General features: G+C 35.0%; 1 protein-coding gene across 4 annotated transcripts in view; it reads left to right on the forward strand.

The window, feature by feature from the left end:
- SESTD1 (SEC14 and spectrin domain containing 1) overlaps positions 1-19,815 on the forward strand; it is a 55,050-nt gene extending 35,235 nt beyond the window's left edge. For 3 of the 4 annotated variants that reach the window (XM_029959510.1, XM_029959511.1, XM_018071816.2), the window contains 10 exons: positions 965-1,176; positions 4,827-4,949; positions 8,296-8,490; positions 9,115-9,229; positions 10,330-10,489; positions 13,118-13,199; positions 13,527-13,649; positions 14,523-14,714; positions 16,518-16,639; positions 19,075-19,815. In XM_029959510.1, the coding sequence (XP_029815370.1) occupies positions 965-1,176; positions 4,827-4,949; positions 8,296-8,490; positions 9,115-9,229; positions 10,330-10,489; positions 13,118-13,199; positions 13,527-13,649; positions 14,523-14,714; positions 16,518-16,639; positions 19,075-19,204 (1,454 nt within the window). In that variant the 3' untranslated portion in view covers positions 19,205-19,815. The remainder of the gene's footprint in view (positions 1-964; positions 1,177-4,826; positions 4,950-8,295; positions 8,491-9,114; positions 9,230-10,329; positions 10,490-13,117; positions 13,200-13,526; positions 13,650-14,522; positions 14,715-16,517; positions 16,640-19,074) is intronic. The other variant, XM_029959512.1, reaches the window with a different exon arrangement.
- Positions 19,816-24,951: the final 5,136 nt, after the last annotated feature.

A 24,951-nucleotide genomic window follows, 5' to 3' on the forward strand; every position in this document is an offset into this window, starting at 1 on the left:
ATTGTCTAAATAATACCAGTTGAATTTAGAGTCTCATGCTTCTGCATTTTTCTTGAGGTATTACAATTACTCAAGTGGTAATTTTTTCTTTTAGTGAACTGGCATGTTACCATTTTAAGACCTGCAGAACTGATGATCTTGAATTGGCACACTTTCACACCAACATACCTTTAGTGACCAAACACTGATTTATTTTAACTTGTTCATTGAGCTCTTGAGGAACAAATTGATGATCTGGGTTTACTGGTGGTATGGTGTTTACATCCTGAAAACTTTGACATAACTTAAAAATAACATGCTTCAAACAGTTTAAGTAGACGATTAAATAGTCAAAATATACTATTTTTGCCTATATGAAAGTCATTGCAGTGTAGAGAGCCTGTACCCTGATATGGTGCTTAAGAGCACAAAGAAAAAGGCGAGAGAAGTAAGAGCAAAATATTGAGAAAAATAGTATTCAGCTCCACACTTTCTATGAAGGTGTTGTACTTGCTATAAAAATCCTGAAAGACAACAGAGAAATTATATGGTCAGTTTTTCAGTGCTTCTTAGAACATTCATTTAATATAAGAAAATAAATTGTTTGAGAGAAATACTTCAGATGCTACTCACCATTTTGAAGAATCAGAATACTTAGAGTTGTTTAAGGTTCCGGAATGTGCTTGCAATTGTTTCTTTACATTAATCAATGCTATTGTCAATTTGCATGTTATTCACAGTATCTCTTTTATATATCTAAAATATAACATATTTCTTTTCTTCTACTTTATGACTGATACAGCCCCACAAACTGTGACCAGAGTTCTGCATGAAAATCATATCATTAAATGTGCCCAATGCATGAAAGATCATTAGCTGCAAAAATGCACTGTTGGATGGTTTACAAGCAGGCATACTTACTACTAATTTTGGGGGGGTTGGATTTGAATCTAAATTAACCACATCATTACCTGTGTTCTTAAAGGTCATGAGTTGCTATCTGAGTTACAACAGCGTCGGTTCAATGGTTCAGATGGAGGGGTCTCCTGGTCTCCAATGGATGATGAGCTGCTTGCTCAGCCACAGGTCATGAAGCTGTTGGACTCACTCAGAGAGCAATATACCCGCTACCAGGAAGTGTGTAGACAACGAAGCAAGCGCACACAGCTGGAGGAGATTCAGCAGAAGGTAATGCAGGTAAGCTTGGAGTTGTTCTTGAGTGCTGTGAGGCAGAGGTTTGAGCTCGAGTCACAGACTGTGTTTCCTGTGAAACTAAAAATTAGAGGTGAGCCCTTAGTGCCTTCCTTCACTCCTCAAATGTTAGTGTGCTAGTTTTACTCAATGCTTTACATTGTGGCTACCACAGTGACTTTCCCAAGGCTGTTGTCATATGTGAGGTTATTTTAAATGTGCTCTCTTGCCACTGTGCTGAAGAACCTTCATGTTGTCCCTTTGCTGTGTGCTGTGGCAGTTTGTGGCTGCATTGTTGGAGGGGCAAATGCTTGACCTGTTGGCAAAGAGAGGAACATTACACGTGTGATTGTAAATTTGCTTGAGAGTTGAAAACCTTCCCCTGCCTATGTCATTTCAAGTTCCTGTTACTGAACATAAGCTATTATTTATTCCTTATTTTGTCTAATATTTTGTAGTTTAACCTAAGTTAAAGTGCTTATACTCTCTATTTCAAGGATACCCTCACAAGAATGAATATAAACTTCCTAATCAATTCTGTGTTAAAGGTCATAATGAATTGGTTTGGTCCTTAGGAAACAGGTGTGTAATTAGCACTTGCAACATCATCTCAGCAGACTCTCACTAGAGAAAATCGAGGAAATGGAATTAATTTATTCCTCTTGTATTTATCACTTGAAATTAGATTTATGTATTTTTAAGATTCTGTGTAGTTTGAATATGCAAAATCTAATGGAATAGATATTGCTTTTGACCTTCCAGCACTGGCATTTCTAAGGCATGAGGAGTGCAAGTCAAGTACTTCCACTTGACAGCATTTCAGATATGGGTAGAAATAAAACCTAGTTAATTTTGTGTTATCTAGGAGTGAAAATATAAATCTACTGAGGAGATAATGTTCATTTTGTAGTAATTCAGATTATTATAAAAAAATTTAAAAAGTAAATGTCATCTGCTGGTATGCTGAGCTGGAAATAATAAAAATAAAAGAGATTAAAATAGTCCTATATAGAACGTATCAGCATAGCTGTGTGTATAATCAGGTGAGATTTTTTTTTTTTTTTGCTGTGTTAAAGTTGTGATGATTGATTTATAACGTATTTTGGCAAACTGACATTGTTAATGCATTTAAATAGACTTATTTATCATGACAGCCTCATTTTGCAATATTTGTAGTAGAAATAGTTATTGTTTGCTCTGTGTACAGTACGGATGTTACATGGCAGGGGAACTGAGTCTCAGTACACAGTAAAACTAATGAATTTTATAAAGTGCATTTAAAAGCTTTCTAAGTGGCATACAAATATTTGGGAAAAACTTACTAAATCTAGAAAATTATTTAGTTCCCTTTTGGTTTACGGGGGAAAATCAGGCTAACAGAAGGAGTTAAAGATGAAAAGTAAGAAGCTAATGATGTACTGGAGGAAACCAGTAGAGGCAAAATGCCACGGAATTTATTTTGACAAAACAAACAGAAGTTGCCATATAACATGCTTGCAGTATTTTCAGTTAGAATGGGTGTACAGAGAGAGAGTTTTTCCCTGGTGTTGCTGTTATTTTTTTTCTTTAGTGTTTTGATTTTCTGTTAGCTTTCTTTATAGTTACATCCTATTTCATTCTTTGTATAGCATCTTGTATTGCTACCACTCGTGGCTTGCTTTTGTGTTCCTGTTTCATTTTCACTGTTTGTTGCTTCTGCCTACTGTGACCTGCTTAGTTCTCACTCCTGTCTCAAAGCCTCTTATCAATAGCCGCCTCTCTTCCCTTGTGCCTTCATATTATGCCCTCTCCTTTTAATTACCTTACTTCTGTTCAATAGTTTTGTTTCCCTTTCTTTTGTCTTTCATTCTGCAGTGTAAAGATGACAATGATTTTCACATATTTTCTGATGAGCAGTTTTTCTAAACACTGCTTGGGAGCAACTTTGTATGTTATGATAAATTCTAGCTTTGTCCCTCCTTAGGCAGAGGTGTTAGTTACTATTTTTCTAACCTTAATTAATTAAAATTAATGTGAGGCCTTGCAGGAATCTAGTCATTAACCATTTAAAAATGCATTTCATGAAAAATTACATAACTTTCTGCATGTCCCGTAGTAACTCTGCTCAGTTCAAGCATCTGTCACAAGAACAGCCGTGTGCTAAGCTAAAGTTCCAGAGGCAATGCAGTAGTTGCTGAAAACTTGAAATGGGGAGGTGGTCTTGGTCACAGAGGGCACTGCTAAGCAGGAGCCTTGCACACTGTTTCAGACTTGCATGAGAACTGTCACTTCCATATGCAAGTTTTCCAGGCCGCATTGACCTTACAGGGGGACATCTGAATGCCTTCACTTCTAGGTCAGTTCCATATTTAACCAGCAGCAGCTGTGCAGAGGTGCTGAGCACAACAGGAAGTTGCTCTTTAAACAAAATTATCCTAGAACTGTTGTCTTAATTTGTCCTAGAAATGATTAAATTGAGGAAAGCTCAGGATGCCTTTGGAGCAAAGAATATATGCTCTGAAAGAGGGCAGGCAGGGGAGTGGGCAGAAAAGGGCAGTGGGAAGACAGTTACATAATGACTGAAAAATGGGGTGAATTCAGTGACTGTCTGTAATGATGATGATCATTCTTGATTTACTGTTGCACTGTACTTTAACGGCACTAGAAAAATGGTCTGATTAGTCCCTGTTTCATTTGTCTTCATATTTATGGGGTTACATTGTGTATTGTATTGTATTTCCTGAAAATCTGTGTGAAGCTATTTTGTCATCCATGTTTAAACAAAAGTCACATTGAGGGGAGGAAGCAGACTTCCTATGCCTTTTTATTAAGATTCAGAATGTGGAGGTATTCCTGCATTTCCTTACTGCAGGACTCTAGCAGTGACTTCTGCTCTAGGTTTCGTTGCAGCTGTCTCTATTTTCCAGATATTTCAAAAATTATCATGAAATTTTTCCATAGATATCTGATTATTCAAATGTGTGTAAGGAGCCCAAATTTTGAGATACTGTTTTACTCTGAATAACATTTTCATCAAACGAAATAGTTTCAAAATAATAATAAAAGAAATCCAATACTGTAGTCCAGAGTTGTACTGCTGTGACCTTGCAAAGACATATTCCATGAGTTGTGGCCACTAAAACTCTGTAACAGGTTTCTGTTATTGAATAGAGCAAATTGAAAGACATAAATATATAAAATACTAAGTTCACGTGTAAATTTAATTTTGGAATAAATATATATTGTGTATTTGACTGTTAATATATTCAGCAAAATAAGGAGAAAGCTCTCAGGTGTGAGGTCAAATACAGCTGTGCATTGTAATCACTTGGGTAAAAAAATCTTGTTTGAACACAAGAGGTCCATTTTCATGTAAATGGTATTTTGAGCTCTTTTGAGAGCTATGAAATGAGAAGTGTGTATATGAAAAAATCTTGTCCTAGTTGCCACTGTTTTCATGGAGCTGACAGGCTAAGGTTAATGAAAAGTAGTTTCCACTTAAAACTTTTGAGGATGTGGATGGATTCTACAAGACTTCCAGAGATCTAAAAAATATCTGTTTTTCTCATAAACATATACTTTTTTTTGTTTCTGCTTATATTAAAAAATTCTGTTTAAATCAGTTGTCACATAATTGATTTGCTACTTTATTTTTGTCATCTTTATCTTATTGACAGGTAGTCAATTGGCTTGAAGGACCTGGATCAGAACAGCTAAGAACCCAGTGGGGAATAGGTGATTCCATTAGAGCTTCACAGGCTTTGCAACAGAAACATGAAGAGATTGAGAGTCAGCACAGTGTGAGATTTCCCATACCCTTTTCAAGTATTAAAATAATTCATGCAGTTATGAGCAGTGTATTTTGGTTATGAGGATCTGGGAACTTTGCGCAGTACACAATGTTATGGGTTACAGAGGAAATTATCTGAGCAGTTTAAGAACTTAATGTGGTCATTCTATTTGCATATTATTTATTTTCTTTTCCGTTGTAGAAAAATGTTAATTTCTATCTGTGATTTCTCTTGGGTTTAGTATGTTACAGCAGTTCTTAAATTTTCATGTTGAGTAGGATGAATAAATTTACTTTTTCCTCTCTACCAAAATGTCTGAGAAATCCTGTACTTCTCAGATGAATGGCTTAATAATTTTGTCTTTTTTAGACTACATTTACCAGTAGCTGAAACTGGCTTAGTACTTACATTGATCAAGATGTCAGATATACTTTATGTTCATGAAATCTTGAAGATGCTGGTTTGTATCTATACTGACTTGATGCCTTTGCTTCTATTTGGAATACTTCCTAAGGTTCAGTAGAATTTTGTCTTTGCACCAGATGATTAATTAGGTTACAAATATTCAGTGCTCCCAAAGGGAGTGTTGCTCACAGTACCATTCCTCTTTTCTGACTTCTCTTGATGTAGACATTGACAATTATGTCCACTTTTCCTAAGTTCCCTTTAGTCATGGTAAAGAAAATAGTCACTGAGTTATAATTTTTCTGATGTAATTTAGAAAAAAAACAAGCCCAAACCTTTAGTCTGAGAAACACTGTGCCCTAGACTACACTAGTTCTATTGACTCCATCTCTACTGAGTATGGTTTCCTTTCTTGATGCAGCAGTGCATACTGTAGATGTCTTTGTTCCATCAGGTAAATCCCATCTCCTCTGTATTGTTCCTTTAAGCTCTTCAAGCAGTGTTCTACTCTGAAAACCAGTAGCTTCTGAAATATAAAACATCTTGCAGTTAAAATCCTAATTGGAAAGAAAAAAACCCAAAATCTCTTGCCTACTTAATTGACAAAAATAAATATCAGTATCTTTTAGTCATATTGGCACTACAAACTGCAACTAAAAAACAAGATTGAACATACTTTGTTTTCACTTGGGTATCTGTAACTGAGAACTGTTGTTTACCTGGAGTCCTTGAAATCCCACTGAAGTTTGCAGGTTGGCCTACAGTGTGCTGATCACTAAAGCACTGGCAACATGGAACACAGCTTAGTTCTCAGATGCTGACAGAGTTTGCAGAAATAAATCGGAAAACATATATTTTATTTAATACTAAAAGAAATAATTGGGAGACCACTGCACTACGTTAAATTTAGATGCCTGTTTGGAGATTAAAACCATTTTTTCCCCAGCAGCACTGGAAAAATGTGGTTTACCCTTTTCTTTGATTTTTAAGCATTTCATAATAGCTGAGTGTAAACATTCTCTCATTGTTTTCCTAATAATTGAATTGACGGTTTGTATGCTTGCTTTCTTTCATTACCTATTTATTGTTGATTATACTACTTTGCAGATATTTGGAAAAACTGTGTGATTTGTCTTGAAGATAGGCCTTTTCACTTCTATTTACTCTAAAGTGAAAAAAAATAATTTCCGTAGGGTGTTTTTTTTATTTTTTTTTTTTGGTTTTTTTTTTTGGGGGGGAGGTGTAGTTAAGTGGATTTTTTTGAGGTTTGTTTTCTGATTGTTTTCTTCACGAGCAGTACATTAGAACTGCTGTTTTTGAGCAAGTGTTGGTCTTTTCTCCATGGTTTTGAGCTGTCACATACTGTTGTGGCTAACTTTCTCCCATGGAAAGAATAAAACCCATAATTTTTGTACATGGTTTACTGGTTTCTGAATTTCACTGATAGCTTGCTCAAATCAATTACTCCAATTTTTTTACTTATTTTAATGCTAAAAATAAAACCTAAAAGGAAATATATACAATATAGAAATATATAAAATAAAATATAAAAATAAAAATTATTAATCTATATATAAAAATTATTAATCTGTAATTTTTTTGACTTCTCATATTATAGTTGACTTGTTACACTCAGTAGTCTGGATTTGTATGTTGAATGTGAAAGAGTTATGTTGTGTAAACTGACTGTATTGAATCTGTATATCTGTAGTATGTGTGTGACAATGGAAGATGTTTTCACATTGTCATCTTAGTTTCCCCTTTTGGGGCAGATGAGAGATTTATTCTGCTCTTAATTTTTTGGCTGATTGCTAATTTAACTTTTTCATTACCTTTATTTTTCCCCCCTCCTTGCTCTTTTCACACTCTGTTCCTTCCTGTGAGCAGGTAGCTTTGGGTAAAAGGAAAATAAATTCAGAATATGGGTTATTGTACTCTGTTTTTCATGCTTTGTAGATAAATGATGCAAAAGCTGAAGGCGTAATTTGCAAAATTCCAAACATCCCAATAGGAGCATGACAAGGATACAAATTAGATCAGATTTTATAGGCCAATAGATGGTGCTGTTCCATAGCACTAGAAATGCATTGCACTAGGGCATTTGAAGGTCACTTCACTGTGGGCCAAAATAAGAGATGTTGAGCAAACATGTTTTGCTTTACCAGCATCTCAGTCATGCATGATGTGAATGTGATCTTGATGTATCAAGTTGTTTTTAAATCTCCCAGAATTGTTCAATATTTGAACTATTCTCTTCTGCAAATACACCACCATGACAACATAACTGACTCCTATATATGCATTCAGTAATCAAAGCATGTTAAAAACAACTGCACATTTTGAATTGAGCAGTATAAAGCTCTCTTTAAATGAGAAACAAGATAATTTTGAAGTTTCTGTACATGGACATTCTTTTATTCAGAAAATAGAGATTACTTTCACTTTGTCAACAGTAGTATTTTTTCTAAATGTTTTAAGGAAATTACTGCTGCATTCAATCCTGTCACTGAAAGTAACTCCTAGATAACCCTGTCAACAACTTTTTGTAATAGGTGATCACTTGGGAAAAGGTCTTTTGTCTCAGTAGACCAGACATTTAAACTTTAGCAATTTGTTTAAAAATGGTGGAATTCCTCTTTTGGTTCACTAAAAAGTTTGAGTGGAAGTTTGTGCTGGGATTAGTAACCATGCCTTGTAATCTTCCCATATTTATGTGCCAGTTTTTTTTATAGTGCATACATTAAAATGAATTAAGCACTTTTTTTGAGTTGATTTGAAATGGGAATGTTTCTTCTTCTTCTGTGATATCTCGTAATTATGTAACAGTATAACCTGTAACGAGCTCCTTTTTCAATATGATTATTTATTAGTTTGCAGTTGGATATATACCATTTATAATAAATAAAATTATATTTGGTACTTTTAATGCTTCATTCTCTTGTGTTTCTAGGAGTGGTTTGCTGTTTATGTTGAGCTTAATCAGCAGATAGCAGCTCTTCTAAATGCAGGGGATGAGGAGGACCTTGTGGAATTGAAAGCATTGCAGCAACAGCTGAGTGATGTGTGTTACCGGCAGGCCAGTCAGCTGGAATTCAGGCAGAATCTATTACAAGCAGCACTTGAATTCCACAGCGTTGCCCAGGATGTAAGTTTTTCTGTTTCATTTTTCGTGGGCTCACCTATCAATATATTATTGCCTTAGTATTGTAAACGTTGAATACGTTGGAAAAAAATTTAGGGAGGTGAGGGGAAATAAAATGTCACTTGGAAAATATCGTAAATTATCATTTATTATAACTGAAATGCTGAGAAAATCCATTCCCTCTTTTTTAGAAGGGAAGTACTTTATATTATGTCTTACATTTCAATAATATTTTAAATAAACGTGTTACTAGTTGAAAAGTTGCTTTTTCCCCCTCTCTTGTTTTATTTTTTTTTTTTATTAGAGGTACATGCATTAATTGAACTGGAATTTGGTGTACTTTTCATAGTCTCTGTTTTTAAAATGGCATACTCCTTTCATATAATTGTCTTAAAAAAGAAAGTAGAATTTTGGCTTTCCACTCTCCCACTATCGAGGGACGCATGCCCTTGGAATTCTACAGCCAGATGGCTCCTTTATCTTTCATCTTGACTTTCATTTTCTTATAGCTGAAAAGAGAAATTTCTAAAATGAGAAATTTCTGAATATTTAGGAGATTGCAGACCCAGCCATCTGAAGCTCAAACTTTTTTTTAAATATTAGCATTTGTGTTGTTCTTCGTTTTAGTTGTCTCAGCAATTGGATGGTTTACTAGGAATGCTGTGTGTGGATGTAGCACCAGCAGATGGAGCATCAATTCAACAAACTTTAAAACTACTGGAAGAGAAATTGAAAAGTGTTGGTAAGCAAAATATTTCTTTGTTTGAGATGCACACACATTACAGGAGAAAAAGCAGTAATCTCACTACTCTCTTTAAAAAAAAAAAATACCAAAAAAAGCTGGGGGGAAAAAAATCTGTCTCTCCTGGCTGCATAATGCTTCACTGAACTACTTTTAGTAAAATATAGTAGTTCTGCTATATAGTAGTTCTATCTGGTAAAATGATCTGAAACTAGTTTTCTTCTAAATATTTAACATCTAATAAATATATTTGTTATATGCCGCTCTCGTGCATTTTGTCTGCAAACAAACTTTTTTTCCCCCATTAATCATCCTTAGTATCTTGATATTATAGTGCTTAGATGATCTTTTTGTCTCCAGAACTGACCCCTTGATGATTAAGATTTTTATCCCCTCAGTTTTAGAATGCTTATACTGAGTGTTTTGTAGTACTTTTGAACGTATATGTTAATAAATGGCACATTGAATGTTGTTACACTGTCAAGCATATGGAATTGAATATTTCAGTTGGAGAGCTCTGCAATGATCATGTTCTTCATTGAGTTGTAGGAGAACGAGCTTTGAAACAAAATCATATCTGGTAGTAGTAATGATTGGAATATAACAGTTTGCTGCATAAATGAGATACTCCTTTAGGAAAACAGATAGTAGAGCTGCCAAAAATTAGATGTAACAGCAGATTTTAAGGGTTGGCAAATCTCAGTATAGAAAAGTATATCAGCCATATCAGATGTAACTTCTGTCAGCAGTGGAAGAACATTTAGGCTACAGCTGCTTAGCTGTGATAAATATTTTATATATTATGCAACTGTGTGGATGAAATACATTAATTAGGTATTTATATGCTGAAAAGCTGACTTGCTGTCAGCTTTTATTGTTATCTGCTAGGTCATAAAATAGCAAAACCTTAGTTCTTTGTTAGTATAGAGAAATGCTCACTCAAACTTGAGTTGGAAAGGGCAGTAAAAGACAGATAGTAATGCCCTTTTCACTTTCCAGTCTTCCATCTCAGATTCTGTTGCATTTTATCTCTCTCCATTGAGGGGGAAAAAAAAGTTATGAGAGTGACCATTGACTGTTTTTTCTTTTTGTTTTGTTAGACTTAGGCTTGCAAGGTTTGCGTGAGAAAGGTCAAAGTCTTCTTGATCAGATATCTAATCAGGCATCATGGGCTTATGGAAAAGATGTGACCATTGAAAACAAAGAAAATGTGGACCACATCCAAGGAGTAATGGAAGATATGCAACTTAGAAAACAAAGGTAAGAACAGTAGTTCTAGTCATTAAGATTTTTGTGTGTTGATAGGTAAATTTATATATAATTTTGTTTGTTTTAAAGAGGCTATTTTGTTTTATCTTCAGTTAAGGGATGCAGTACAACTGTAATTTATATTTGTAGTATATTTAAATGGGACAGAAGCTTCCTTGCCTAATCTGTTGTAGCATATTCCTAACACCAAGCACCTTTTGTATTTTGCTACTGAGTATTTGAATGCTTTCCTATACTTGTAAATGCTCAAGAATTATACATTCCTTTTATATGTAATTATGAAAATGAGGCAAGAGGTATGTTTTATATGTTAGCAGTTTGAGATGGAAGTATAAGACTACAGTAGTGGTGATAGCTGTAATATTACATATTAATAATGCACAGATTTGTTTATCCTTGCTTTTACAACCTCTGTCCTTTGAGCATGATATTTTCATTCCTGAAGATAGGAAGACAAATGAGATCATGTTGGGTAGGACAGCATGCAAAATGGAGGCACAGAGTTCAGTTTTCAAAATGTTGATTTTTATGAGTTTTGGAAAATGATAAAGTGGAAGATTAAGTTGCAGTAGAGAGAAATACTAGAGAGTGTTGAATTTGCAAGAAGGATGGATTATGCTATCATCCTCTTCCTCCAAAATTTCACTGATTATTTTTTCTTAAAGATGTAGTAGAACTTGATTGCCTATAGTACTGCCTTTTTTTTTTCTACTCAACAGTGTGAAAGAATTTGGTGGCATTGCCAGTATTACTGCAGGAACCCCTGAGACAATGTAATGCTGTCCATAGAAAGTACCTGAAGTTTCAGGGCCTTGGCTGAACAAAAAGGGGCCTCTAGGGAACAACAAGATCTAATGAGCATCAAATTGCTTATTTTGCAAATTAATTCTACAACTCATAAATTGTTTTCTTAGGGAGCTTAGTGTAAGAAACCACGTGTTTTGGTAGTGCCTAGAGAAAATATTGTTTTAAGTATGTCCTCTGAATCCTATTTACTTGATCAGCACTTGTGTTTAGAGGGCCAACTACAAAAAGCTGTAGAGGACGTGTCACTGTGCAATAAAATGGCAGTTGGAATTCAGTACTGAGAAAAGAAATGTACGTGGGAGAAGGGAAGACTATATACATAGGAATGGACTCTGAACCGTCTGTGAACTCAAGAGTAAACATTGGAAGACTTTTGTGGAAATTGCTTTAGTGTTCAATCATACTGTAAGAAGCAAGTAGAACTCTAAGGATTCTTAGGAAAGGAATAGAAAACTAAAAGAAAAATGTCATTGCGTCACTGTGTAGATTGGTAGTCCATTTCTGTTTTAAGTGTCACACAATTCTGATCCCTATTCTCAGAAGGGATATAGAATTGTGGGAAATCAATTAGAGAACTAAAATGTCAATTTCCAGACAAAGGTAGGAAGCAGCTTTCAGATGGTGAGTGATTGAACAAGGTTCTTTAGCCTGTATAAGAGGAAAAAAGTACAATAGGACTAGTATCTCAGTAGCATTTAATAGTAATTTTTACAATACTTTTTTTTTTTTTTTACAGATTCTATTGCACATTTCTTGTTATTTATATATACATATATTATAATGTTCACTTCCAGGGGGATTTTGCTGCCTTAGTTATGCTTTTGGAACCCATAAAGTGTTGCCCTGCATTATTAGAGCAACACATTTCCTTTCTGTAAGCATTACAGGATGTGTAACAAAATGAAGCATGTTAACAAACTGTTCTTTGGAAGTGCTTATGTTTGCAATTAGTTTGGAAAAAATCATGCATACTGTCTTTTGCATTTGCTTATAAAGCTGACTGTTGTTGACATTAGTAATTCCATTTGCACTGGACAGGAGTGAATTGTACTGTCTATTTAGTAGGCCTCTGAAATAGAAGTGGAAAGTATTCTGCTAAATATATTAGCTTAGCTCTCACTATGGAAAGAGAAAAACTTTCAATACTTTTTTTGAATTCTAACTGGAGAAAGAACTACAAAATATGCTCAATTCAGAATAAGATAGTTAGGGTTAGTTAGATAGTTGGGATTAGTTTTTATATGAATTAGATTTTTTAAATGCTTCCTGACAAGTGTAGCAAAGGATGTTGCAAGATATTACCATCTTTAGTAAGCTAAAAATAAAAATGGAAAAATGTATTATCTTTTAAACAGTCCTCATCATATTAATCAAGAAAACTTTGCCCCCAGCAAACAGTACAATTCAGAATTATGCCAAGGTGAAGGCAACTTTGATCTGAATTTCAGTAGGATAAAGTCTGTCTCAGCCACATGTGGCAGATCTTACCAGTGGAACGATGTAAGGAACCTGCAATGCTGCTGCAAGATCTTGTAGCTATGGCTGGTGTTACTGTCTGCAGCTTAGCCATATCAGGAATCTTGAGGATCGTGATTTCAGTGACTTGTAGCGCTCTGTTCTATTTATTGTGTATTTCTTATTGTTGTGTGAGATATTATATATTTTGGCCAAGCTAAGCATCACAAAAATACTTTAGTCACCTTTTCATGGGCACTTATATCTTAGTGTTTCTCACTGAAAATGTTGTCAAATTCAGAGTGTATTGTGTCTGCTATACATCTGTTGGTGAGTCTTTCTGTGCTGTTGTTTAAGGTGTGAGGATATGGTGGATGTGCGGCGACTGAAGATGCTTCAGATGGTACAGTTATTTAAGTGTGAAGAGGATGCTGCTCAGGTATGAAAGTGCCTACAGAATTTCATCATTCTGGTCTTTGTAGTTCACTGGTTTAATTTATGGGGGCTGATGATTTCACAGATTTTTGGCGTTTTTTGTAACTTTCAAATATAGTTTTATTTAGGGAACATGTCAGTGAAAATAAAGGCTATAGCAATGTCTGCAAATAGTGTATTTGGTAATTGCATGCATGATCTACCAGTTTGTGATAGCTGATTTAACTTTTCCTGTATCAAAAGCATATACTAGCACTGAAGTTACCTCACCCTTCTGGACTAATTTCTTTTTAATTTATTAGTTTTTATTCTTTTGACTGTTGTTTTTAAGGCAGTAGAATGGTTAAGTGAACTGTTGGATGCTCTGCTGAAGACACACATCCGACTGGGAGACGATGCTCAAGAAACAAAAGTTTTACTGGAGAAACATCGAAAATTTGTTGATGTTGCACAGGTGAAATGAGTTATTTTTTTTTAGCAATCTGGGGTCTGTACAGTTTCAGATAATCTCCTAAATAGAATTGATATCTGTATGGACAATTATTATACAACTGTTACTCCTCTTAGTGGTTTGCCTCAATGCTTTAATGAAAAAATTGTGATTACTGAAATTGGTGATAGGCCTAATGAGATTTTGCAGTTCTATCAAGAGTGGCAATGCTGCAAGTTTAGTACCTCAGTTAATCTTCACATAGGCAATGCAAAAGACCAAGCAAAATTGATTGACTTCTGTGAAAGACATATTTCAAATAGTCTTTAAAATTACTTTTGATAAGCTGAGCCTTTTTCAGGTGCTTTTTCAGTCATTGACTGCTTTTAGGAAGATCTAATTTGGACTTGTTAATTAACAGATGTGATGTTTTCTAATTGTACCTGTTACACTGGAACTGATGAATAAAAACTGATGATGACAGGAGGGTAGTTTGCTGTTATAGGGAACTGCCACAGTGCACCTGGGTGCTGGCTTACTACAAATGTGGTGACAGTGAAACAAGTGAAACAGTCATCTTGGCAATAGGTATCAAATGTCCTGTGTTAAATCCAGACAGTTATTTGAAATTTTCAGGAAGCTCTGTTCTTTTGCCAGTGTGAACACTAGACAACAGGGCATATTTTATTTTTAATAAGAGTAAAAGCAGTCTTTGGTCATCACAATTTTATTCATACTTCATCAGCGTTTTCTAGTAGACCAGGTTAGTTCAATATAGTTTGTGGACCTAAATTGCAGACAGAGCTTTCATAAACTTGACTGCTGTTGCTTTATTTAGCTGCTGTTAAGTGCAGAGTTTTTACATGCACTTTCTTTCCCATCCTCTCCAATTTTTAGAGTACTTATGATTATGGGAGGCAGTTACTGCAGGCAACTGTTGTTCTATGCCAGTCCTTGCGGTGCACTTCAAGGTCCTCAGGAGACACACTTCCAAGACTGAACAGAGTGTGGAAACAGTTTACAGTGACTTCTGAAGAAAGAGTACACCGTCTGGAAACAGCTGTTGCATTTCATTCAAGTGCTGAAAAGGTGAGTGTTGTGTTTTTAAGAAGAAAAATTTCTTACCCAAATTTAAACAAACGAAATTTAAGGAAAGTGAAGTTGTCAGTGTGTATTTTTTACCCTATCTAAATATTACATTAAAAAAAAGGCAGAAACGAATTCAAGCATACTTTTCTAACTGTTAATTTCAGGTACTTAATACCATTGTTGTTCACATACCTATATTGGTGTGGGGCCTGCTTAACAAAAAGAGAACAGCAGCCCTCTTCAAAGGGGAGCTCTGATATTGATCATAAAGCATTTCTTTGTGTCTTTGAGGCCATTATTCTTAACAGCCAGAAACACTTCTTGATTTCCATAATACAAAGTTGTCAGGTCCTTTAAGTTCTTTGGAGAGTTAAAGGTGTATTGCCCTTCAAGCTGTGTGCATTTTGAATGCAGTATCCTTTTCACACACAGTGTAAATGAGGGCAACTCTTGCCAGTTAGTTTCTACCTCTTGTATTTTGCACCTGGAGGGATTTGAGTTGTGCCTTCTTCCTTTTGAACGCACCTCTACCTTGGTATGGCTTTCAAACTCCTGTAACCCAACATTTCACTGCTGTGCCCAGTCATATGATGCGAGAAGCCACAGAGGAGGCTGAGGAATAGTTGGTACTCAGTAACAGTTTACTGAAGGGGGAAAACGTAGAGAGTTTTCAAATGCTTGAATTTGAGACAACGTCCACTAATGTATGTCATGAGAGGTAGGGCCTTTTTTGTCCAGAAAGTGTTCTTTCTGTGAAGGGATACATTATAGAAAAGGAGTTTAGAGTATGTATCTCGAATATTGACAGTAAAATTGCATGTGACTGCAAATAAAGCCAACTTTACACATGGTAAAATAAATTCATTCTGTCATTAAAGGAGAGTATGGATTCCAAGTTGATTCATATGCTCCTTGGTTTTATTAATTTCTTATTTGTATGAATGGAAGATACTTTGACTTTACAGGCATTGGGAGTTGATGGATGTTCACAAAAGCAGAAATATATCATTTATGCTGTCAGAGACAGCTAAAAAAAGTTTTACCTGATACCAAATTAGATTTCAGTGGTTCATAAACTCCTAAAAGAGTAGATTCTTTCAATCCATATTATGAGCATTCTTTCATTATTGCAGTAGATAATTGCAGGTTTTAGGTAGTCATAAATTTAAAGAAAAGTAAATGGATGGCTGAAAAAAACCAGCCATGTTCAAAAACATAATTCTCCTAGCACTACTGGGACATATTACTGAGTCTGTGTGGAAAATACACTGTTAATATCCATGTTGTTTTGGAAAAAAGTAAGAAATGGCAAAGGGAGAAAGGGAAGAAAACACAGTACTAAGTACTAGTATTGGGTCACAATCTCGTCAGGAAGGATTTGTGTTCAGACTCTTTAAGTCCCACCTATTCTGTGCCAGGTGAGGATTTTAGTTTTGAAATGTCTTGTAAGGGGCTCTTCATTAACTATGTTTTTTTCCACTTTATATGGCTGTCTGGTATGTTTAATGATATAGGTTATGATTTTTATGCATTTTATATCTGTGGCTGGAATATTGTCCAGCAAGACGTTTTGTTCCTCTCAGAAATAATGAGACGTTCTAATACACAGTAGTGGTAGCCCTTAATGTAGCTTAATCAATATTTTCTTTTCTTGAATTATATGAATATGTCACTTAACCTCATGTAAATGTGATAGTGAAGATGCTGAAAAAGCATTCACTCTGCCAGTTAATGGAACTTTAAAAACTACATGCTATCCCTTGTTTACTTTATTCTGTATTTTCCTACTTTTATTTTAAACAGATTTTGCAGGAATGTCCAGAGCAACCTGAAGCTTTTAATGAAATGGAGCAATTTGATGAAATTGAAGCGGTTGGGAAATCACTGTTGGACAGACTAACAGTGCCTGTAGTTTATCCCGACGGGTATGCAGAATGTTTTTTCTAATACCTTTTGAATAATGTTTTTGGTGAAGTTTCATAATGGACTCATATATGGAAGAATCCTGAAGGCTTACTGCTGAAATTGAAAAAGCAGGCGTGTTGTCTTTGGAGAGCTGGAGATTGGACCTGCCTGCTTTCTATAAAAAGATGGGAAAGAATTTTTAATGAGTACTAGTGTGCTGCCTTTTTAAAGTAGTGACCTTTTCACACTGAATGATTATTAGATTTGTGCAGTCTTTGCACCAGCACAGTATGTAGAAGTAACAGAAGAATGACCAGTCCCAATCTCTTCTCCCTGAAAAAAAGGTACCAGATGAGAATTATGGTATTTTGATTCATTTATTTGCAATTCTATCTATCTTAAGTCTTAAGCCAGTATATTGAAGACAAATTTACATTTGATTCAATCAGTAAACAAAACAGTACTTCCCTTAAGAGCTATTCATACTAGTTTAAAATTGGTGGTTGTCTTGAGCTACAAAAGCAAATTGAATTTAGAATCTCAGCCATAATAAAACTCAGTTCTCTGTATTTAATGAAACAGATGTGTCCATTGTTATGCTGAGCTTGTAGTTAACTTCTACCTGAGTATTACCAAGCCATAGAATGAATCTCTGGGTGTGTAGGACCTCGCACCACAATGAAAGAGGTTTGAAATCACTGTTTTGAATTAGGGGCTGAAACCTTATGATATAGTATTAGGCAACCACATTATGGGTTACCTGAAGTTGATCTGCAGGAAGCTGGTCGTGGAAGTTTATTGTCATATTATTTCCAAAATACCATATTTCTTCTACAGTGTAGTTTCTTTCAGTAAGGAGTGCTAACCCTGAAGACGGACTCAGGCCTGAACTAGTAGTGATTTTTACTGCCCTTTTAATGTTTGAAAATAGTGGAGCATTTTATAGCTATGAAGAAAAACAAACAAACAAAAACAACCTAAAACCAGACCAAGAAGTGTTTGTTGAACTTCTGAATAGCAGATTTTAGGGACCTGATAAATGTAGCAACTCTTTATTTATTCTTAAAATGCATGTAATTTGCAGATAGACTATTAAAGTTAAAACAAACAAGGCATTTGCCACACTTAGTCCTAATGCAAAGCTCCTATGGCTATAGGTATATATACACACACCTGTATTTTAGCTGTCTGACTGAATCCTGAATATTATTTCTGATCCCTCTGTCATTTCAGCACCTTCTCAAAAATGGTATCTTAGCTCTCCTACATCTCAGGATCCTCTGTTCATCATTCCTAAGGATTCTATTTTTGAAGCATTTAACAAACAATTTGCAAAGGGTTCACTCATTATTAGAAATAGTTTAATAAATTTAGAAACATGAAAAATGTCATAAAATGCACGGGGACGTTTTCATCAGCCTGTTCACTTCTTCAGACCTTTGTCAGTATCTTTTTGGAAGTTCAGGTCACTGTTCCCTATCCTGCTCTTGGCTTCTAATCTGTGTCAGGAAAAACATCTCCCCATACTGTGATCCCATATGCAGTTGTGCAGTCTGACTTTGGATTTCCCTAGTCAAACAAGTCTAACTTTTCCGTCCACTTATGCCTGTCTGAAGCAACTTACATCTGTCTGAAAGTTCTTTGTCCTACTACCATTTCCAAAGTTTACAGCTTCTGTACTTTTTAACTAGATTTGATACCTCTTCTTCTGAAACACCTATTCTGTTCAAATCCTCCCTTTGCTGACAGCTTGGTTAGTTGTTTCCCTAACATTTCAGCTATTCTTTGTTGTATTTGAATTACACAGTTCTTTCAGTTTGAGAGGTAGATGGCATAATTTGACAGCATGTGGCTGACTTAACATTTGAAGAGTCCTTCAATAGTGCAGCAATTTTATAGCCTCAGAATTCATGTACAGACAGATTTCATAGATTGTCACAATATGCAAAATTGTTAGACTGACTTGGGGGATAGCCAGAGAAGGGAGGTAAAAAACAGTGTTGAGAAGTATCTAGTTGCACATAAGGAATAGTGCCCTGCTGTTCAAATAATAGAATGGTTTGGTTTGGAAGAGGCATTAAAGATCACCCAGTTCCAAACCCCTGCTATGTGCAGGGACACATTCCCCCAGACCAGGTTGCTCAGAGCCCCATCCAATTTGGCCTTGAACACTTCCGGGATTGGGGCATCCACGGCTTCTCTGGGCAACCTGTTCCCATCTCACCACTCTCAACCTTCTTTTGAGAGTATCTTTTGGGTATAAAAGGCTCATTGAGTATTTATAATAAATTCATCGAGTCAATGACTTGATGTCAAGTCTCATCGCTGAGTCTCCAAAGCCCCTTAAAGTTGGCTTTTAAATTGCTGTCTGTTTTGTGTTTTCTAGTGCCATTCATGGGTATATTCATATGTCATACTTTTCGCTAAAAACTTTTTGTGGTTTGGTTTTTTTTAGGTCTGAGCAGTACTTTGGGAGCCCAAGTGACATGGCTTCTGCAGCAGAACACATTAGAGAGAAGATGAAGCTAGTTAGCCTGAAAAAGCAGCAGCTGAGACAACCAGAAGCCACTACCCCAGAGAGCTAATACTGACCCTTGTCTATGAATTCATAATAGGACTTAAGTTTGTAATCCAGCATGTTGTTTGCATATTACAGAATTTGGCATAATATATTAAAATGCATTTCACAGCCGTTACAAGTCTCATCTTTTTTTTGAAGTAAATGTTCTCAGCATCTTAATACTGTACATCTATCAAGCCATAATTATTTAACATGCTATGAAACCATAGACTCCAAGTATCTTATGAAAAGGAACTGTAAACTTTGCACTGAAATTTGCTGTAAAGCTTTACCTGACCTGTCAGCTGCTTCTTAGTTAGACAGCTGATGCAAGCTTTGAGTGGTGCTAATTAAAGTGTTAGAAGTTCCATATTATGAAATTCTAGTTCTTTGCTTCCCCCATGCCCAGGTGATGTAGTACTTCTAGACTGTAGGTAAGTTCCTGCAGCGTAGGCAGTGGTAACTGTAATTTTAATTTGAAATACTTAAAAAAAAGTCATTTTTATTGTGCCAGTATGCAACCTGCCCATCAAATCTTTGATATATCAAATCCATTAAAGAGATGTTTTCCTATTTGTATTGATAATGTATTAAAAGCTGTTTGTGCTTAATAAAAATCATCTTTTTAAAATCTAATATAAATTTGTTCTGGTCTGTGATAAATGGTAGTAAAAATCATTACTCCCCCAGTATATTTACAAAGTTTGTATAATTTTTCATATTAAATGCTCTGATATACTGTAGAAATAAGGGAACTGCTCTTGAACTATTATTAATAGGGGCAAGAGTTCATGCTATTTTTTTTCCTTTCTGATAGCAGTTCTTGAACAAAAGTAAGATAGTATTTGCTTAAGTCAGTGTTCTATTAATAATAGTTTTGTTCCCATGTAAGACCGTACTTTATTTCGAAGTGTTTTGTTTCCCTTTGAATGGAGAATCCTGAATAATGTGAATATCCCTGTTAGTACCTTTGAGGTTAAAGCTTTTCATTTAATGAAAAAAAATTAACATGAGGTTCATAACCAACATTAAAACCATGAGATTAGTAATAAAATGAAATTTACTAAGAGCAAGGAATTGGATTGAAACAAAATCAGCTGTGTGCTTTACTTGGTTAACTTCCTTATTTTCAGGATGTAATCTGGATACATTCAGTATTAGATTTACTGGATGATGGTGTGGTATCTGACCATTTTATAATATGTGTGAAACAAACAACTGTAAGTTTAAAGAACTTTATGTTGCTATCAAGCTATACTTTGCTCACAGTAAAAATAATGTTCTCTTCCTGCATGCATTGTTATTACTCTACAGATTTACTTGATGGATCTGTCATTCAAATATTATATTTACTTATTTGTCTTAGTTTTTCTACATTTTTTCCAGAGGAAAGTGATGGTTCAAATAGAGCAATTTCTCTATAAAAACCCAGTAATTCCAAATTAATGACTTACCTGTAAATTTAATTATAAAGGTATTTTTCCTCTTGGGGTATTTTGGCAGAGAAAATCCAATATATTTTTTTTTGCATTTGATGCAATGGTACAATATACGTTAATATTAGTTTAAAACCAACTGATGTTTCATAGACCTTATTTATAATGAGACTTTTTCAATATAATATTTTCAAATTTATTTTAGTTGCTCAATTGCATTTGAGAAAGCTGCTGTTGCTATGGCTAATATTTTGAGGAGTTAAATTCACTTAGAAAGAACCCAAACATGAAAAGTATATTTAATGAAAAGCTCAAACACAAAAGTGAATTAATATAGTCACTAATAAACACTGTGTCTCCAGCTCAGCAACATTTTTAATTTGAATCTGCAGTATAAAATCTCATTAAAATATTAGAGTAAGCAAGATTACAAACACTAAGGTTATTTTATTTTATTTTGGTATTTGTTTAGAGGCTCAATAACATATGCCAATCCAGGGTAGTATCAGAAGCTCCTAACTCATTCCTGTGACAGCTGTGTGCACAACTTGGAACTGGTGACCGCTCACCCTAATAACCCTGATGTTATTTTTGGCTCTGTGTGTGCAGTCCAATCTTGACGCTGCTCTTATCTGTCGTTCAACATTCCTAGGGGCCAGTGGACTCTTGAGTTTCACCCTCTTGTCTTTAATGGAGTTTCCAAAACAGCATCTTGGGTTATGCTTTCTCTCTCTGCTCCATTCCCCTTCTGGAATTCCTTGCCTTTAGGGAAATCAAATGGCTGGTAAAGTGCTATTTACCATCACTTTGCAATTTGCCCATTTTTTATGTATCAGGAATGATGGCAAGTAGTTTTCTAGGTCACGTTGCATGAGTCTGCCAGACATTTCTAAATCTTTCCTATGAACTCTGAGACTTCCTGTCTTACTGAAGGAATGGACTAAACATCATGTGTTAAGAATACTGTTAAATGTAACTAATTTAAAGAGGGATTTTTGTGCTGGTCTTTACTCTTAGTCAGTCTGTCATCTATGGTTGTACTTGCTAGTGAATCTTCAGAAATGTACAACCCTTAGTAGCACAAAAAGTCAGTGAGATATATAGAGACATACTAAAAAACCAAAAAAACCTGTGCTCAAGTAATCTGTTGTTACTTGTTTGTGCACATACTACTGTGAACAGTAGCAGTGTCTCTACTTGTGGCTCTTACTCTGCACTTTTTGGTTGCAAAAATGGGTCTAATAAGGGAGTTCTAAAAGATGGAAATGTGTTTGGGGTTTTTTTAAATAGAAATCACAGTATACAGTGCTGCTACATGTGATATAGGGAGATACCAACAGAATAGGTAAGGATTGATTGTAAGGATTGTACTTCTACGTACATTACAACTGATGACTTGGAAGTGATGAAATCAATTCTGTTCATGGTAATGAAATGAATACCAAGAATTTCTAAGTTCCTGTTAGCCAAGTTTGGATGTATTTGAAATGTTTCAAAATATGATAAGTATTTTGTTACTCTTTCTAGTAATGTAATTCTGAGTATGCTTTTTGTGACAGTAAATTGGAAAGGTGATCACCTTAGTAAGTGCCATTCTTCTTTGCTAGTGCATCAGTTGCATAGCCTGGTACTCATACAAAATGCTTGTACCCACAAACTCTTAATGGTGATAGGTGTGTGGGCATTTGTATTAGTTTCTGTAAGAATGTTTGATGCTGATCACTGCTTAAATTCATATTGTGTTGAGTAGGATTAATGGGGTTGCATTTTTCTTGGGAAAAAAACCGGTTTTGGACCATGGAGACTTGTATAGCTTTGTGTGACTGACTGATTTAGTGTTCAAATAAAGTTACTCTGGAGGTACAGCAGTGGGTGGAAAAAGGCTGTGTGTGTGCAGTGGGATTGTATAGCACTTCTTATTCTATCATGCTGGCCTAAGAATATCAGTGCCAGCTGACAAAAAGATAGGGGGAAGATTTTTTTTTCCATCTCAGTTAAAAAAAAAACAATGTCAGTAGGTCATGATCAAGGCGAGGTTGTTGTGGGCTTTCAGCAACAGTAATGGCATATAATGGTGTAACAATAAGCTCTGGTTTCCTGAATTCTTTCTACAGGATAATTTTAATCTGTATAAGGAGATTATTAAGAAGGAGGAAGAAAGGAAGCCCAAAAGGTACAGATGAAATGTGAGCGTTGAAGCTAAAATGCTGAGAAACAGATGAAAGCAAAGATTTGGTGACTCCTAACTTCCAAAATCAATTCTTCATGTCTCTCCAGATTCTTGTACCAGTAAAAAGGGAGTTAGGACTGTAAAAATGCTTACTTATGTTAGATTTCTGTTCTATTTTAAAGAAAATAATCAAAGGTTGGTCTAAGCATACAGGATAACAATCCATACATAAGAGCCAAAAACAATGTTTGAGTATCTGGAATTTTGCAAAGCATCATTCCAACAAGGGAATTAATTAATGATGTCTCTGGAGAGATACCTGTTGTGTTTTCTAGGTTTGTGGAAAAGTGAAGTAAGATACAAAGGCAAATAATGAAGCAGTTCTACTACATGTGGTTCCAATGCACAGTCATTTTGAATTTCAGTAGATTGAGTCTTCTCTAGTGTGCCATTTCCACAGTTCCATAATATGTAACAGGACAGGCAATTCCAGAGTTATTTCTCTGAATCAAAATCAAATGTTAGAAAAATACATTGGGATAAAACTTTAAAATTATTGATTCCCACAATTGTCCCCACTTTTGTTTCCTCCACTTAAAGACTGGAGGAAATCATTGTAGTACTTATGCCTGTCAAGGCTGCATCTTAATTGAAAATTCTGTTAAAAATTTCATAATTGCATACCTTTTGCAAGGATATGGAGTCAAGGAGTACTTAAAGATATTTTTCATCTGATGCTCAGTGGAGGTAGTTTTGTTGTAGAGATTTTACTGTGTGGAAATACAGGTAAGACTAAATAACCACACCAAAAGGAGATTGGTTTCCTACTTCTAATGGGTCCCTTTATACAGATCTCCCAAACACATGGTAGCTTAGGACCATTTTTCTGAGACTCCAGGAATAATTTGGAACATGAAGGTGAATCATCAAAGAAACTCGTGAGAGTACCTCTGATTCTGTAAAACTGGAAGACAACATACTAATCAAAATCAAATATATTCATCAAAATAGATGCTTGTGTGACTGTAAAATTTTAGTTATGCTGATACAAGAATGTGTAGAGACAGGATATATTAAGAAATATTTAACATATGTAAAACATTAAAGATACACTTAAGTTCAAAATAGGAATGAAAATTAAGGTAACAGCTTTCTCTTTTCTTATCAGTTGACTCGTATACATAGATCTCTATTACAGCAAAAATTAGGGGAATATAATAAAGACAAGAGGAAGGCTGAGTCAGGTTTTAAATTCTGCTTTGGAGCAGAGAGGTGAAGAAAAAAATGCTTTCTTAAAATTTCATATGTGCTAAGGAAAGACGTTGGAAAATATTTAAAAAGAAAAAGTAAAAATCCCCCCCCTTTTTTTTTTATTTTAAACTCAACTGGAAAAGTTCAGGTAATTTTCCAAGTACTAGTAATATTTACAGCTTATAGCCCAGAGAGCAAAGGGACAGATTAACATTTTCAACTCTGAAGCACAAAGTAAAGCAAAGGAAACTTGAATCAGTATCAATTTTGAATACTTTGAGAGAAGGTTGTTAAGTGGAAACAATTGGTTGTGTTAGCAAGAGTTGTGCAGATAATTTACTTTAGTAATGAATAGAAAACATTCTTTTTATTGCAGATAAACTCCAGGTTTTTAAATAATAATGCTGTTTCATTGGCATTTTAATGCCAGCATCAAAACATCAAATGTGTTGTGACTACTGAATGCTACAGGAAAAATTATCTATTTGTGCATAGGTAACTAACACACAAAATGTGCTTAAAAGTAAGTGTGTTTAAAAGCTTAATTTAAAACTGTAACACTTTTAAAAAAATAATTCTACAATCTAAAACAGACATTTTTTACATATTAGAAAGCCTTTTAGCTCTTCCACCAATGCGTAGCTGCTGATTGCCATCAGACACCATTGATGCAACTCCCATCAGGAAACCTCTTAATGCACATTGGATTTGTATGTAAAGTGGAGGAATACTATTAAGTTATGTAAAATATCCTATTGATTTACTAAGGTCATACATCTGTGCTTAAAATGTCAAGAGGAGACCCAATGAAACTATCCCTGATTTCTAATACTAAGTATGTAATAAGCTCTCTTTGGGAAAGCTGATTTAGCCACACATTATCTGTCAAACTTCTATAACAAAACATTGCACTGG

This window comes from Manacus vitellinus, unplaced genomic scaffold (genome assembly GCF_001715985.3).
Source record: "Manacus vitellinus isolate BGI_N305 unplaced genomic scaffold, ASM171598v3 scaffold_20_pilon, whole genome shotgun sequence".
Lineage (NCBI taxonomy): Eukaryota > Metazoa > Chordata > Aves > Passeriformes > Pipridae > Manacus > Manacus vitellinus.